Source organism: Procambarus clarkii, chromosome 39, assembly GCF_040958095.1.
Source record: "Procambarus clarkii isolate CNS0578487 chromosome 39, FALCON_Pclarkii_2.0, whole genome shotgun sequence".
Taxonomy (NCBI): Eukaryota; Metazoa; Arthropoda; class Malacostraca; order Decapoda; family Cambaridae; genus Procambarus; species Procambarus clarkii.
Genome location: NC_091188.1, coordinates 1453371 through 1470015, shown reverse-complemented (window position 1 = coordinate 1470015; position 16645 = coordinate 1453371). Strand labels below are relative to the sequence as shown.

The 16645-nt window shown below is 37.4% G+C and overlaps 1 protein-coding gene across 1 annotated transcript in view; it reads left to right on the top strand.

The window, feature by feature from the left end:
- Positions 1-16645, top strand: part of Nt5c (5' nucleotidase C) — a 31970-nt gene that overhangs the window by 8643 nt on the left and 6682 nt on the right. Inside the window, exons 4-8 of the mRNA XM_045745964.2 lie at positions 10238-10366; positions 11546-11703; positions 13088-13274; positions 14246-14386; positions 15965-16116. Coding sequence (XP_045601920.1) covers positions 10238-10366; positions 11546-11703; positions 13088-13274; positions 14246-14386; positions 15965-16116 — 767 coding nt within the window. The remainder of the gene's footprint in view (positions 1-10237; positions 10367-11545; positions 11704-13087; positions 13275-14245; positions 14387-15964; positions 16117-16645) is intronic.

The window sequence follows — 16645 nt, the reverse complement described above, 5'->3', positions numbered from 1 at the left end:
TGTGCTAAGTGGCTAGATAGCTGTACCCTCACCATGGATAGGGGTATACACAAACTATTATTATGTGTACAGTGGTATTTTCTTTATAGTGTTAAGTTATGTATGTTTACTGCAGATATGAAAAGTGCTGAGATTTATCAGGAAGCATATTAAGAAGAAATTAATAACTGAGCACTGTAAAAACAAGATCAGACTGCAAGTAGCAATAGGCATATCCATTTTGAGTCAAGACGTGTAGTACTATTACAGTTACAGTACTGTACCCTCTGTTACCATGTGATCTGATGAAGTTTACTCATCATGTTCAGTGGGATTTATATGCCTCTACTATTTCTCTAGTTTGTGACCTCAGTGATGGAGGTAGACCTCAAGATATTTTGTTAACTTTGATTAAATATAGATTGTGCATAACTTGGCTGGATACAAAGTAAATTGAGAATCTCCTTGCGTAGTTTATTATAATATACAGATGACCGCATGCTATCTGGATTCCTCAGGACCGAGACCAAATGAATAACCTGTCGTACAGATAAGTGGTTCCTCTTCCTAAAAAATCTAGAGGGGTTGGGGGGGGAGGGGAATTTAACTACAGTGTACTTTCTTTGTACTTGTTAAAATGAAAAGTTCAGACACACTTATGAAGCTGAAGATTATTGCTGATGGTGCATAGTTACTTAGATGGTAGGAGTGGTGGATGGTAGTGTATTGAGTTGACTGAAGTGGAGATTGATGGTGATCAGGTACCCTCGGATGCATGTACCACATTGCATTATCGACACTTTGTACCTTGGCTTTACTTTCTGCCTTTGTTATGTATTGCATTACCACTTTCACTTCTTCAAAAATAGTCAAAGATGGTAGATTTTGCTTTAATAATATCTGAAAGCAGTCTTACTCATTTGAAATTCAGTGCAACAGCACTGCTTGAGATCCCACTCTTCACCTTTTTAATTAGTTCAGCTTTCTTGTCAAATGCCAGCACTGACTTTTTTTTTTTTTTTTTTTTTTTTTTTTTTTTTTTTTTTTTTTTTTTTTTTTTTTTTTTTTTTTTTTTGCTTGTTGAAGCTTTCACTGACAAAATGTCTGCATTTGGAGTGTTTCCCATGAAATCACAGGAATGAATCCTCCACTGCCTCATGACAAAGCAAAGCAGTAGGCTTTGCTTTGTCACATGTGGGGAGGTATGCAGTATAGTCACTGGAAAAACAAGGCCCATCCACTTTCTCATATTTTTATTCAGACTGCCCGCTCACCTTGCCACTTTATCACTTTAATTACAGTATTCTGAAAAAACAAAAATGAATACGTAACTGGAATATCCAGATAAGTTGTGTTCGAAAAGCATGTAGTCGTTGTCGCGTGCTTGTGTGTACTTACCCAAGTGTAGTTACAGGATGAGAGCAACACTCGTGGTGTCCCATCTTCCCAGTGTTCTTTGCCAATTTACGCTTTTAAGCTACTAACGGTTTTGGCATCCTCTGCCTTCTCACTTAACTTTTTCCAACTGTCTACCACTCTGCTGAAGAAAACCTAATATTTTCTTGGCACCTTTGTTTCCTTAGCTTGACTCTATGACCTCTTGTTCTTGAACTTGCCAGTTTCAAGAATTCCTTTTTGTTGGTATGATCATATCGCCTCTTTTTCTTCTATCTTCCAGTTTTGGCATATTTTAATCCCGTTAGCTTCTCTTCGTAACTCTTGGGTTTTCAGTTCTGGAAGCCATTTTGTAGCATTTCTTTACACCTTTTCCAGTTTATTGATGTTCTTCAAATCTAGGCACCATACAATTGCTGCATATTCAAATTTTGGTCTTGCAAGAGTTGCGAAAAGTTTTTGTATTTCACCATCTATGTACAGTATTTAAAACAATTCTAAAGTTGAAAAGCATTAGCATAAGCTCCTCTCACAATGATTTTTGTGTTCCTCTTGTGTCAGTCTACTATCCAGAACTATCCCTAGATCTTTCTTTGTTAGAGATCTTTAATTCCTTGTATGTGTAATTACATAAGTGTAGCTACAGCATGAGCACTATGCTCGTGGTGGCCCATCTTCCTAGCACTGTCATATAACACTTTGAAACTACTCTACTGACGTTTTTGACCTCCACCACCTCCTCACTTGTTTCACCCATCTACTGCTATGCTACAGGCTTACCATAGCCCGTGCTACTTGGAACTTTTGTTCCGAGTAGCTGAATCTAAAACAACAAACATATCACTCTTCAAAAGTGAACTATATAATTTTTCTGCAGCTTTATTTCTTTAGTTTAAATCTGTCACCTCTTGTTCTTGTAGTTCCAGGTTTCAAGAATTCTTCTTTATCAATTTTGACAATTCCCATTAATATTTTATACCCAGTGATCATGTGGCCTCTTTTTTTTTCTATCATCTAACTTTGACATATTTAACACCACCTGCCTCTCCTCGTACCTCTTGTCTTTCAGTGTCAGAGGCTATTTTATTGCTTGTCTTTGCACCTTTTCCAGTTTGTTGATGTGCTTCTTGAGATATGGGTACTATACAACTGTTGCATATTTCCATTTTGGTTTCACAAAGGTAGTGAGGGATTTCTTTAATATTTTGCCATACATGTACAGTACGTAAAAGGGATTATAAGATTGGAAAATGTAGCATACTAATCGCACAATGTTTTTTTGTGGTCCTCGGGTGAGAGTTTTCTATCTAGATCCACCCCTGGATCTTTCTTTATCAGAATTCTTTAAAGCTTTTTCATATAATTTGTAGGTTGTATGAGTACCCTATATTCTCCTATTCCACATTTCATAATGTGGCATTTATTCACATTAAATTCCATTTGCCAAATGTTGCTCCATACACATTTGTCCAGGTCTTCTTGAAGGGGCATGACAATTGTCTAGGTTTCTTATCTTCCCTAGTAGTTTGGTATCATCAGCAATGTTCATATAATTCTGTATTCCTTCTGGTAGATTGCTTGTATAGTCAATGAGCATTACTGGTACTAGAACTGAATCCTGTAGTACTCCACTAGTAACTTTTCTCCAGTCTGATACATTGCCTCTAATTACTGCCTTAATTTTTGTCAGAAAATTTTTCATCCATGTTAAAAGTGTCACCCCTCCAGTGTGTTCGTGTCCAGAACAATCTTATATAGAACTGTCAACAGCCTTTTTCTTTTTTCTTATAGGTTCAGATAAATAGCCAACCCACCCATCTCTTTCCTCTGTTTTCCTCATTGGAAAGTTTCCTCTTTCTTCATAGAAACTAAGTAGATTTGCACACAGGATCTTACTGTTTGAAAACCACAGTGTCTGTTATTATATAATTTCTCTCAAAGTTTTCTACTCGTCTGGTTTTAATTATTTTTTCTAAAGTTTTTAACTACCACACTTGTCAGCAGTACAAGTCTATAATTAAGAGTGTCTTCCCTGCCATCATTTTTGTAGGTTGGAACTATGTTTCCCATTTTCCATACTGGTATATATTTGCCAAGACAAATGTGAACTAGTATGTATAGTACACAAAAAGACTGAAAAATCGAAGTGGAATGCTGAGCTCCGATGTGCATTCTCTCAGAACCCAAGAGTGAAACTCCATCTGGGCCAACTGCTTTGTTCCTACTCAACTCCTTGAGCATTTTGTTTCCACTGCACCTTGAGATGCACTGCATCATCTCTGCATATTTGGTTATTCTCTGAAAAGTGTGTGTGGGTGTGTGTGTGTCTGTCTGTATATGTACTTACGTATGTACTGGTATATGTATAATTAATAATCGGTTTGTTGGAGACAGGCAGCCTGTGTACGTACGTTAAGCTTATATCGAGGTTTCCCCATGGTTGAAGTACTGGCCCTCTCTAGGATGTAATCCCACAACAAGCTGACTAACTCCTAGGTCTCTGTTTTCTGCTAGGTGAATAGAAGCACTAAGTGATAGGAAACATTCCCAGTCATTTCTCTCCCACCCAGGAATCAAACCCAGGATTCCCTATTGGGATTAGAGAATGAAGCAAACTGTACTACCAAGACCCCCTCAATGGATGTGTGTGTGCACGCATGTGTGTATGTATGTACATACGTACGTATAATATGAGCAAAGCTTGAATGGTCCCCAATCACAGATATCATGATAACTCTAACCCCTTAGAAGATTCGAACCCAAGCCACTAAGGGTCTCCCCACCAACAGCACCAGTACCATGACCACTGCACCAACGATCACTGATGCAGTGGTCCTGATACTGGTGCTGTTGGTGGGGAGATCCTCTGGTGACCTGGGGTCTGTCTGTCTATCTCACTACCCATTTCATTTAAGGACCTCTGATTTACCTGCTCAATGGTTCTAATGGCTGAATTTAAGATCAGTAACTGGAGCCTTATTTACTTTAATTGACCTAGTACTCTGCCGGATATAATTTAATGAGTTACTGTAATTGTATTGTCACCAGATTTAGCGGAACCTCAGATTTAATGATTAGGGTATAGCCTCATATAGGTCCTTAAATAGAGTGGATATTGTGTATAAAAAGATATATATATTTATAGAATATTGAAATGGTTGAGTTTTGACATGGCTGTAATTACAAGTATTTCTATAAAAAAATTCTTAAGTTATTCAAATAATTTGTATAGAAAAATATATTCATGCATTGTCTTTGCTATTGCTTTATTAGTTTGACATGTTTTAAACTAACATAAATTTATTATAAGTCATCGGAAGACCATTAGCTGATCAAAAGTTCATCCATTTTCCATACGAAAGAGATAAATAATTAAGAAACTACCAGGCACACTACATGTATAATAAAAAAGGAAGTTTTTATTGTCCTCAAAACATACAGTACAGAACCATAGGTCGCTAACGTCTACATTGAATCGAAGTTTGCACATTTAATGGCAGTTTTGCAAATGCCTTTATTATTTTTTGAGCTGTCATATTCAGCTGCTCCCTTAGGTACGAGTTGCTATGTATAGAGCAGAGAAACCAACTGTTATACACCATGAACCCTGATGTAAAAAAAATTCTTGCATTTTGCATGGTCTGAACTCGTGCGCAACGAGGTTTGATACTAATAATCGCCTAGAAAATTGTCCCATAGCAAACTGCCCTCTTCTTTTTGCCCAATATGCACAAACGTAATTGGCACTTTCAAATGTTATTGTAAAGTAATGGTTTCAATTTCATTCTAATTGATGGACCGTTCAGGAGCAAGAGTAACAACACTCAAACACACACACAGCCTTTAAGAAATACTTGATTCTTGATTTGCAATATTTAAAACATGCATTTCTATTCAAATATCATATTTCATTTTTACAAAAAAGCATGAGGCTAGAATGATTTAAAACACTTGATTCATATTTTTTAAACACTCAACAAATATTTATATTCAAATTCCAGTGCGGAATTCCAGCACGATACCAATACTTCTTCTCCTTAACTGTGTAAAGTTGAGAAGTAAGAAACTCACTATGCATGTGTGGACTGGATGAAAGCCTGTGTTGTTACTACATTTCCAGTATATTGCCAGCATTGTGTGGAAGCAATGTGAAAGCTTCACAACTGAACCTGTGAGTGTGCTTCGCTACCAGTAACATCTCGGCTAATTTATAAAGGTGCATCTTATTATTAAAGTTCTTTACTCTTTACGTGCATTCTTGAGCTATCACATTTGGTTGTTCCCCAAGGTAAGAGCCACTGTCTTGTGACCAGGATCATGCAACTTCAGGCAGGACAATATTCTTGTTACCAGTGCCACGGAATTTTCAGTCGTCCCTGCAAGGTCGTGCAAGTCACTGGAGATCATTCAGCCCAGCCCAGAAATTTAACATGCTCATAAATCTTAAAGCCTTTCCAATCCATATTTTGGGAACATTAGTGACCACTGCCATAGGATTAGCTAACTGCTAGTTTGCCTACTTGACTACCAAAACCACTCACCATCAGATGGAACCACTGTGTACACCTCACGATTCCAGGTACAAAACACCTCACATTCTTCCTGACTATTATCTGTGATTTGTGCAGACAGGTGGTAATGCATGATTCAGTTGTTTTCATCCAGAAACTGTTAGAGCAGTGTGGTCTATGCATATATTGTATATATATAATGCACTATGTGTGTGCACGTGTTTCCCCAGTTCTTTTGGTCTAATCTTTATTCAATGCCGGGGTGCATCACAGTGAGGTAACCCCCCTTGAGCCTATAGAACTTCATTGATGGTCTGCTGCCCTTTTTCCATAAGCATAGGTGTTTAATGCTCTGCTCTGGGTATGATTGGCTAACTCATGTATGCTGACTTTGAACTGTTAGAATACCAAAAGAAGCTTTGACAAGTAGTGTTATATGCATATTACCTCACTCACCAAGGTTCAATCTTGAATTTGTTGACAAATTAAGTCCGTCAATCTCATTGCACTAATACTTTTGCAGCCACGTCTCATTCCCATATCTTCTACCTTCAGTCACGGGTGGAGGATCTAATGACCTGTGACTTTTGCTTTACATCCCTAGTGTTGAGCATTGTGGCACAGCACAATAACAATTGGCAGCATTCTGCCTGGTGCAGCATTAAAGAATGCCATTCAGAGTATTTTTTTTGTCCCTGACAGACATTCCATCTACAGTATCTATTATTATTATTTCCTATTGGGCCAAAAGTTTGTCTTGCTCTTGGATTTAAATTGGGAGTCATGTTTGAGTGGCCACTCAGTTTTGACAGTCACATTATGCTTGCTAGTTCCAGGTTTGAAGCTTCTACACGGACATATTAGATCTGACCCCTCAGTTCCCAGGTTTTGCATCGTCTGCGCAAGCTTATTTTGGGAAGGATCTGGGTTATCTTGTGGCTTTGACCTGTGAACTGAAGCTTCAGGACTGGAAGTGTGCTGCTCAGGGTCCACTTTCTATCAGTTTTGGGAGTTCACTTTCCATCACTTTTTGGGGGTTAACTTTCCATCACTTTTGGGGGTTCACTTTCCATCACTTGAGCCTCAAGAGGTGCTTCAGTTCCTGTGTCATCCCATCTTTCACCACTTGCTTATGCAGACACTTGCTGAGCTGGTGATGAGATGCCTCCTTTGTTCTTCAGAGCAGACAGGCAAACGAGCAGTTAGCAAGTGCCTGTTGTTGGTAAGTCTCTGTAACCATGAGAGGACTTGGAGAGGCTTTTTGCATGTTCTGTGAATTTTCCTTTGGTTGTCTTACACCTGCTGCATCTGTTCACCTAGCAGTAAATAGGTATTCACTAGTTAACTGTTGTGGGTTGCATAATAAGACCAATTTTTGTCTAGAATGAGGTATCTCTAGAGAGACTGGCATGATATTATGACTGTGCAGGGATGATGTAAAATTTCCTGTGGTGCTGGTGCCAAGAATGTCATCCTGCTTAACTGTGTTGTTAGCATGGTCTTGAGGCACATCAGCTCTTATCTTAGATGGCAGATGGAGGATTCTGCCGAGAAAGGAGTTCTGTAAAGTGTTATTTTCCATAAATTCCTCATTACGATAATTCTTTTTCTCATTATTTACTTCACTTTGTCCCACTGAGCTAGACTCCAATAATATTGCTTCCGACTTCCTTCACTATTCAGTATTAATATTTAAATCCTTTTAAACTATTGCTGTACTGTAATTGTTTATATATTTTACAATTATTATTTGATACCATTATTTTCTATTGTATCTCAACTTTGTTCCTTAATGCTTTGCAAACTTTTCTACTCACATGAAATTGTTACATTTCATTGTCTACAAAGGTAAGATCTGCTGCATCTGTTCAGTAGGACCCTGTATCATGAAACAAGCAGAGGGTGATATTCTATAACTGGCACCACAGGGAATTTGAAAGCATCTCATTAGTCATAAGAAGGTTCATGGGTCAATGGAGATAACTCACTCCAGCCCAGAATGACCAAGAAGTGAAAATACTTAAAATGCAAAGCTATTCCTAGCTATCTTGACAATGCAGTTAACTGCTGGCAGAGAACTCTTACTAACTGCTCATGTGCCTACATGGAAGCGTGAGACTTTTGTCTCAATACTGTAAGAACTATGCGTAAACTGTGCTCATTTATTCTGGGTGGAATTGAATGATCTTAAGTGACCCTCTAGAACCTCAACATGAAAATGCTAGAATGATATAAAACTCCTTGTGATGCCAGGATGAATATCACTATCTACCCGTCTCATGATCCCGGCCAATAAATACATTAGATCTTGCCTTATGGGGTTACCAAATGATCTACACTACTTTACTCGGAAAGATGCTTTTTCATTTCACTCAAAAACCTTACTGTATTTTGTTTCTGAATCTACTAAAATTCTAGGCGTGTCTCTGACCACTTGTAATATTTTCATTCATATGTAATATTATCCATGAAACTGCTACCAGTCTGTTTTAATTTCTATTGGATAGGAATATCTGAAGGTGTGCTAGATACATTATTCTTATCTGATTCTTCTATTTTTATTAATTTTGGTACCTTAAAGAATGTGTGTTAATTGTTATGCAGCATGATATGTAAACAAATAATTGGTTAATGTATACTAAAATACCATTCCTTATTTGCACTCTAATTACATTTACTCTCCCGTTTCATATTTTATATTAGTCAAGGCATAAAATGCAATAAGTGCAAATGAGATTTAAGAATATCCTTAATTGGAAACTGAAAAATCAAACACACAAGTGCAAAGATATTCCCCAAGGCCTATGTTTGCTATAATAATAGACTTCAGTAGAGCATATCTAGCTATTTCATAATGCATAAATATTACATAGTTGACTTTTAACTTGCCTCACCAGATTGAATTCTGGTTGGGTAGTTAAGAACTGTAAATCACTTTTCCAATCTTGAGAGATATACAGGACATAATAACATGAATTTATAATTGATGAGAAATCTCCCCACAGAATTCTAAGATTTGTGTTTTTACATTTGTGGTTCATGTAGTGTTTCTAAAATTGAGAAAAATCCAGCAATGAATGTGTTAAAATGCCTCTTATCTGGTGGGTTACTCAGTAGTTCCCAATGCCCCGGGAAAGCACACAGGCCACTGGGATCCACAAATACCTACCAGGAACCAGGACCAGAATCTGGCCCCTTCCCTCAAAGAGGTGAAGGGGAGCCTGGTGATCAGAAATCACCACAGTACCAAGAAAATCCCACCAGAAAGCAAAACTGCATTCCAAAACAAGCAATTGCTTGGAAAAATTTGTATCCCTGATGAAACAATGCAAATGATCATTATTTTGGCAAAATCACTGCCTAAATACACTTGCCCACTACCAGATGGCAGCCTCAGTGATCCAGGGTTCTGGCCAGCCAGCCAACATGCTCACGACCCCCCTCAGAATCCACCTCTGACCAGCTTCATGGAATAGGAGTGAAACGAGCATGGAAGGCAAGCGTCTGATTAGCTCACAAGAAAGAGTCATTTCATTACTTTCAATGCTGGATTTCTGGGAGGGCCCCCTCAGTAATTCCCCATTTCTCTCTCTCAATGGAGCCTCTCCAAAGGAGGCATTCATCTTCTTTTGGGGCCATATTATGATCCTGATCCCCCAATGGGTATATTTGAGCCCCCAGAGGCCTGATGTTTTTTCCTAGGTTTGTCAACTTCTGGGTTGTAGCATTGGGAAGCTACTGAGGGGGGGCTTTCTAGAAATGTTTTGTAAATCTCAAATGATCAAGTGAAATCAAATCTAGACTTGAAAATGCCGATTCTCAGACCAAATTTGAGGGGCCAAACTTTAGAAATAGGGATCAATTTGCTTCATAAACTTTTATTTAAAGGTTGTTAATTAGATTATTCAGCTGGCAGCTTTGAAGAAATTTAGAGCCCTGTTCACGATGCATCCTGATATAAAGCGGTGTTATGCATGTAGAATACCTCCAAGCCAGTTGGTTAGTAACCTGTTTTAGTATTTCTAATGTTAAAAATCCTGTATTAATCTCTTAACGCTTTATTAAAATGTGGATTAAGGTTTCTGCATGTTTGTCGTAAAAATAATTAACAGTTTTACTAACCGCCTGTAACTTTAAATGTTTTGAGAATTTTTAATAATGTTTATTAATCCTCAATAGTGCATTTAAATGGATTAGAATTACCCTCTTTGGGAGTAGAGTTCTTGCTGATCACTCGCTCTTGGACAGGTAATTCTTATCGTAATTGTACAATATACAGTATATATATATGTATGTATGTATATATATATATATATTCAATACACGGTAATATTTTGATCAACTTGTTACAGCAAACCAAAATGGCACACCTGGCCGATCTCTTCTCGTTACCGGAAATGTGTCTCCTGAGTCAGGTGGCTCAGTACTTCATGGACAACAACATTCCTTACCATTCAGTGCCGCTCTTCAATGATGTCAAGGCGAGTGTTTACAAAGCTATTATTTTGATCATAGGTATGCCTGGAAGGGATGTGTTATTTTGTGCATGTTTCCATGTGATTTCTTGAATACTGTACTCATTGTACTGACTTGCATGATACATGTTGAAAGTTTTAAGACAAAACAAAAATAATAATAATAATTGTGCTTCTTATTGGAATTGGGCCATTATCAAGTTGTGACCATTATCATGGTTCTTTATAATGTCCATCCTGGACCAATGTCACATGACTTGATAATGGTCCAGGACGCACCGAAACGTCATTGTTTTTGTTTTCTGATGTGTGGTTTGGGTCTCGTATCTTCAGCCACGTTAGTGTGACTCGTCTGCATTGGAATTGGGTTATTTTTTTAGATTTTTTACGTGGTTTTTAATGTGATACTGCAAGACTACCTCGTCGTATTTCCTTGATGCCTCCTTGGAAGGCATTTTTAACTACTGTAAATTGTGGCACAGTATAAACAAAATCTTCCCCTACCCCATTCTTCCTTATTTCCCATGGAAGTGAAACCTGGTTTAGATTGCCTAATTGATCAGTTTTCATTTTTATTAGACTATTGTGCTATTTTATATATTTCTAATGTATATTGTACTGTTCTACTATTTCATAATACAGTGGAACCCAGCAGGAAAAGAACCTGGTTTAACCCTTAGGCTGCGACCATCATCAATTGTTGATTCTCAGGGTAATACATCGTTTGAAGATGTAAACAATTACTGTCTGGGATTTACTGTACTTACATGATGCAAATATGGATATAATAGATCCCTGGCAGAGGCAGAAACAAATGGGCATAGTTTCTTTCACTCTGATGCCCCTGTTCACCTAGCAGTAAATAGGTACCTGGGAGTTACAGCTGCTATGGACTGCTCCTTGGGAGTGTGTAACAAAAAGAAAGCCTGGTCGAGGACCGGGCCGCGGGGACGCTAAGCCCCGAAATCATCTCGAGATAACCTCAAGATAACCCTTTTAGTACCAAGAGTTGGTTCTTGGTACTTATTTGGGCACAACAACATTTGTGCCCGAATTGTATTTGCATTTATTAATTGGTGGAATGGAGAGCTTCTGCAGCCAATATCAGTACAATATATGTTGTAATTTTTTTTTTTTAACCAACCTTTTTTTCAGCTGCAAGTTTAATTATCTGTGTATTTACAGGCAGCCATTGGCAGTATACACCCCGAGATGCATCGCATTGTGGGTCGGAACATCAGTGAATATTTAATCAAAGACCCAAACCTTGTCACGTTTTTTGATAGGCTAAAGAAGCATAATAAAGAAATTTTCATCATCACCAACAGTCCTTTTTATTTTGTGTAAGTATGAGAGTATTGTTTAATGCATCTTATTTCTTGTGTTTCAGTGTATTGATGCTGCATAAAAGGTGCCAAATTTGTTTTGCATCTGCCTATGAATCCATTTTCCAGTTTATTACAGGTATTGCAGTTGGGTAGATAAATATAATGATTACAATCATCGTAATGAAGCATCTTTAACCCTTCAGGTTGATGAATAATACTGTTTGCCATATAGTAAAGTTGTAAGGTTCACTAAAAAGGAACAACATAAATGATATAAAATTGGATGTCTTGTGAGCCGTACCGCCTGATACATCAGTGAATGACAAATTAGCAATTAACTGTGCTTACAAAATAAAAAATACACAGAGGATGAGGTGAATCGCCTGTGAATACTATACTACTACTATAGAGTTTTCAAATATTTTTAAAATCATTTTGATCTTTCTTTCCTGAAGAATGATGCCTAAATTTATATGAAGAAATGTAAAGCAGAATTTCTACAAAATTTAGCAGTCCATGAAATGAAATCTTATCATTTTACAAGAATAAATGTTCATATATGATACTAAAAAGTGACAAGAAGGAAGATGTGTTATTTGGACCACTACTGCATCCATTGTCCTTTACAATTTTCATAAAATGTTATCTGCCGAGAAAAAAAAAAGAGGGCCTGGCAGCTGAGTGGACAGCGCTCGGGATTCGTAGTCCTGGGGTTCCTGGTTCGATCTCCGGTGGAGGCGGAAATAAATGGGCAGAGTTTCTTTCACCCTGATGTACCTGTTCACCTACCAGTAAATAGGTACCTGGGAGTTAGACAGCTGCTACGGGCCGCTTCCTGGGGATGTGTAACAAAGAGGAGGCCTGGTTGAGGACCGGGCCGCGGGGACGCTAAGCCCCGAAATCATCTCGAGATTACCTCAAGATGATAACCTACATGTATGCCATTCTTTTTAGACTATGAATAATTCTTTTAACTAATTTTGTATCATTCCTTTTCCTACATGCTGTCCATATCCTGAGCCAAGTTTACCTCCATTTAGAAACTATTAATTATAAAATTTTAGTGCCATATATATGGTAAAACAGGATATACAAAGTAGCTTTTTTTTTGTGCCTCTCCTGTTTAATATTTCTTCCAGACAGTTATATAAATAAGTTGGTAATACCCTCGTCCCATGCCACACCCCCAACTTATTAACATTGAATCTTCATCACCTTTTATTCCATTTGTAAAAAAGTTCCCTCTCTTTATGACTGAGAATGCTTTAGCCATTATTCTCGCAAGATCACTGGCAGCAGTAATCATGGACAGATTGTAATATTTTTGCAGATGTGATGAGTATACAGACACCCCTACATATTAATCAAATGCCTAAGATATATTCTTAAAAATTTCCAGAAACGCTGGAATGTCTTACATATTAGGAGAGAATTGGCGTGACTACTTTGATGTTGTGGTTGCTAGTGCCAAGAAGCCAGCATTCTTCACAGATAGCATGAGACCATTCCGTGAACTCAATGAAGAAATCCACATTCAAACCTGGGGACCAGTAACCAGCCTGGATAAAGGCAAAATTTACTTAGAGGTAGGTTTTATTGCAATAATGTACCCATAAATACAAGATAATGAAAATTTTATCCACATTTTTGCCCTATTTCTGGCACTCATTTTCAAGATGCAGATTTAGATGACTCAAGAGTATGTTAGACCCACATCCCATTCATGATTGTCTTTGACCCTTCAATTCTGCATCAAATCTAGGGATGCTGTCACCATTAAGTCAAATTTTCCATCTTGCCTTTTGATTATTTGCTTTACTCTCCATACTGGTTTCTTGGTCAAAGATAAGCCTCCGTGGACTAATTTTTCATTCCCATAAACACAATAGAGCATCATAGTTGGGTTCATCTCTTGTAACATATGCTATAACTCCTTTCTTTCTGTATCTCATTCATCTTAAGTGCTCAACTCAATGGTCTGTTGTATTTTCCTGTCTTATGTCACATATCATTCATATGGCCTTAATGTTTTGTCGTAAGATAAATAGTTCCAAAGATATTACAACCGAAACACATGAATTTATGTAATTTGATAGTGTTCATTACTAAATATATTTAAGGCAGCAGAGGATAAAAATGAAACTATGTAGTCACATAGGTGATTACCTGTAGGCAATTACTTTCTTGGCAATTGCCTGCCTTCAGAGTTGATCTGCCAGGCTCATCTGATGACTCCATCAGACACAAGTTATCTATTCAAAGCTTTTACTGAAATTCCAATGATAATTATTGCATTTGTTGTAATTTCATTGTGTAGGTTTGGAAACAGACTTTCTAGTTTTATCATTTGTCTGTTACAAAACATTTCGCATCCATCCCAAGGAGCACAATTTGAGTGCTTTCAGGCAGTTTAAGGCTGCAATCCAGTGACCTGAACAGAATGAACTTTTCACCTCAGCTCAGTTCCCCTCTTCCTCCCCCAAGACAAGGCCATCCTTTGTGGTGGTTATTTCAACAGCTACTATCTTCATACTTGTAGTTTTGTATTTATTTCCAGGGAAACTTGAGGCACCTGCAGGAGATGAAGGGTTGGCAAGGTAAAGATGTTTTATATTTTGGTGACCATCCTTACACTGATCTAGCTGATGTTTCTCTCAATCACAGCTGGAGAACAGGTGCAATCATCTGGGAGTTAGATGTAAGCTAACTACTTATTTTTGTTTTTTGTAGTACAATAGATTGGTTTGCCTTGCCTACTTTTATCACATTTGGACATTCCTGGTAGTATTCATGTATGCATTGTTCAGTGGTTTGCATAAATTCTCAAGCTTCATAGCAATGAGCAGTTTTGAAAAGATTTTCATTGCAATTTCACACTAATGAATTTATAATTTTGTGTGTATAACTGCTAATCTTTTTGCATATTACACATTATATTAATTATATGGTTATCTCATCACTACTTAACAAATGTTGGTTAACACACAGAATACAAGTAAAATCTTAGATGTTAGTGCTTTGAAGAAGATAAAAATATTGAAGCCAGATGGTGGGATCCAACATCATCCCTGAACTCCTCCGGCACACACTACACATTGCACTATATTTATTTATTTACTTATTTATTTATTTATATTCTTGTGATTTCATTGGTCCCTGAATATGTTTTGCCCATTTTCAGGGAACAATGAATTTTTGGGGTTTTGTCAGTTTCTAGGAACATCGTGTATAGTATAACCAAAAACTGAAACCCAAATTATTCTCGGTAGCAATGAAAATGAACCTCTAGCATCCGAGCCTTCACCAGGTGGTGGCACCACTAGAAGGCAGGCTAAGCCCCAGTTCAGCATCCCCATTTTCATCTTGATTGCTAGTGGCAGATTAGTAGGCTGGTGTAAATTCTGGCCACACCTAGACGAGTAATCTCGTTAGAAAGCAAAAGAAAATGGAGATAGTAGCAGTGCATGTATAATACCAACACTACACAGGGACAAATTGCTCAGTACACCATCAATGAGTGTGTCAGGCCATGATTTCCAATTAAAGATGAGATAAGAGGAGTAAGATGGAATATCCAGACTAGATTCATATAGGAAAAATGCCTTGTTTAAAAATAATTTTCTTGCATTTCATGCATGGTTAGTGCCTCATTTAAGTTTACAAGAGTAAGGAGTACACATGGAGTAAGATCTAACGACTGCAATTTTGGATTCAAGTATATAAAATATCTAAGCCTGTTAAAAATAGCGTGAAAGCTGTATGTGTAAAACTCATCCTGAAGGGACAAGGAAACATTCTGACTAGAATTCTTAGTTCATTACTTAGAAAAGTTTAAAATAGCTTTAGTATGTGTTGTTGCCTAAATTTTGAATAGAATTCTTATACTAACATGTACTTTCCATTGTTTTGTTAATGAACTTCATTGTCTTCAGATCAAAACTTCCATGATTATCAGTTCTCATCTTGAGCTTGGTTGGTTTAGTTTCATCACAACACAAAGATCTAAGTCTTTTTCCTTTTAAACTTGACTTGAATTTTATTTTATTCAAGTACAAAATCCAACTGGATAAAATATAGACAAGTGAGGGGGGACCTTTGACAAGCTGCCGGCTTCCTGTCCTATTTGAAGCCACTAGAAAGATGATGGCCCTCAGGTAAATCTTATCACCAACTTTGAGAATTACCAGTTTCTAGTTAGTTTTCTAGGATCTGTTGCATTTCAAATAATGCCTTGTTACTGCATCTTTAGTTTTATTTAAGTTTATATTATTTTCAGTATGAGATACAATGCCTCAACTCTGAAGAATACAAGAAAACGAGTGGGTGGTTGATGATCTTGCAGTCTCTGATAGAGAGCAGCCAAGACTTTGAAGATGAGGAGTCTCGTAAAATTATCAAACAGTGGGAAATCGAAAGGGACCAATTAAGGTGAGGATTTTTCCAGTACTGTACAGAGTAAAGTTGATTGGACAAAATCATTGGTAGACCAGGTTAGCTTGCTGGACAAATCCTGATTTAATGGAGTAGGATTTATTAGGACACAGCATCTTGATACTCTGCACCAACTCGGTACATGCATACCAACACTTGAGTTTCTTACCTGCTAATTTTTTTTTACTATTTTTTATATTGTTAGTAATAAATATTAATACATTATTTTTGTTAAGGCATGATTTACTGTATTTATACCCTATAAAGTGTATGATGTGGTTTGTACAAGTGACATTTCTTGGCTACTCTTGGTTACTCATACCAGGACCTGTGGACAATTTTAATTAAGAGTTCTCCTAGTCTCACAGTCTGGCCTAGGTCTAGGCTTTTCTGGTAATTAATTGCCTGGTCTGTTGGATTGTATTTGATGTACTTTTTCTACTCACAACAGAAACAGAATTGACCCAGGACACTGTTTACTGCCTTTATAGTGGATGGCAGACTAGATACAGCTAGGTCACACAGG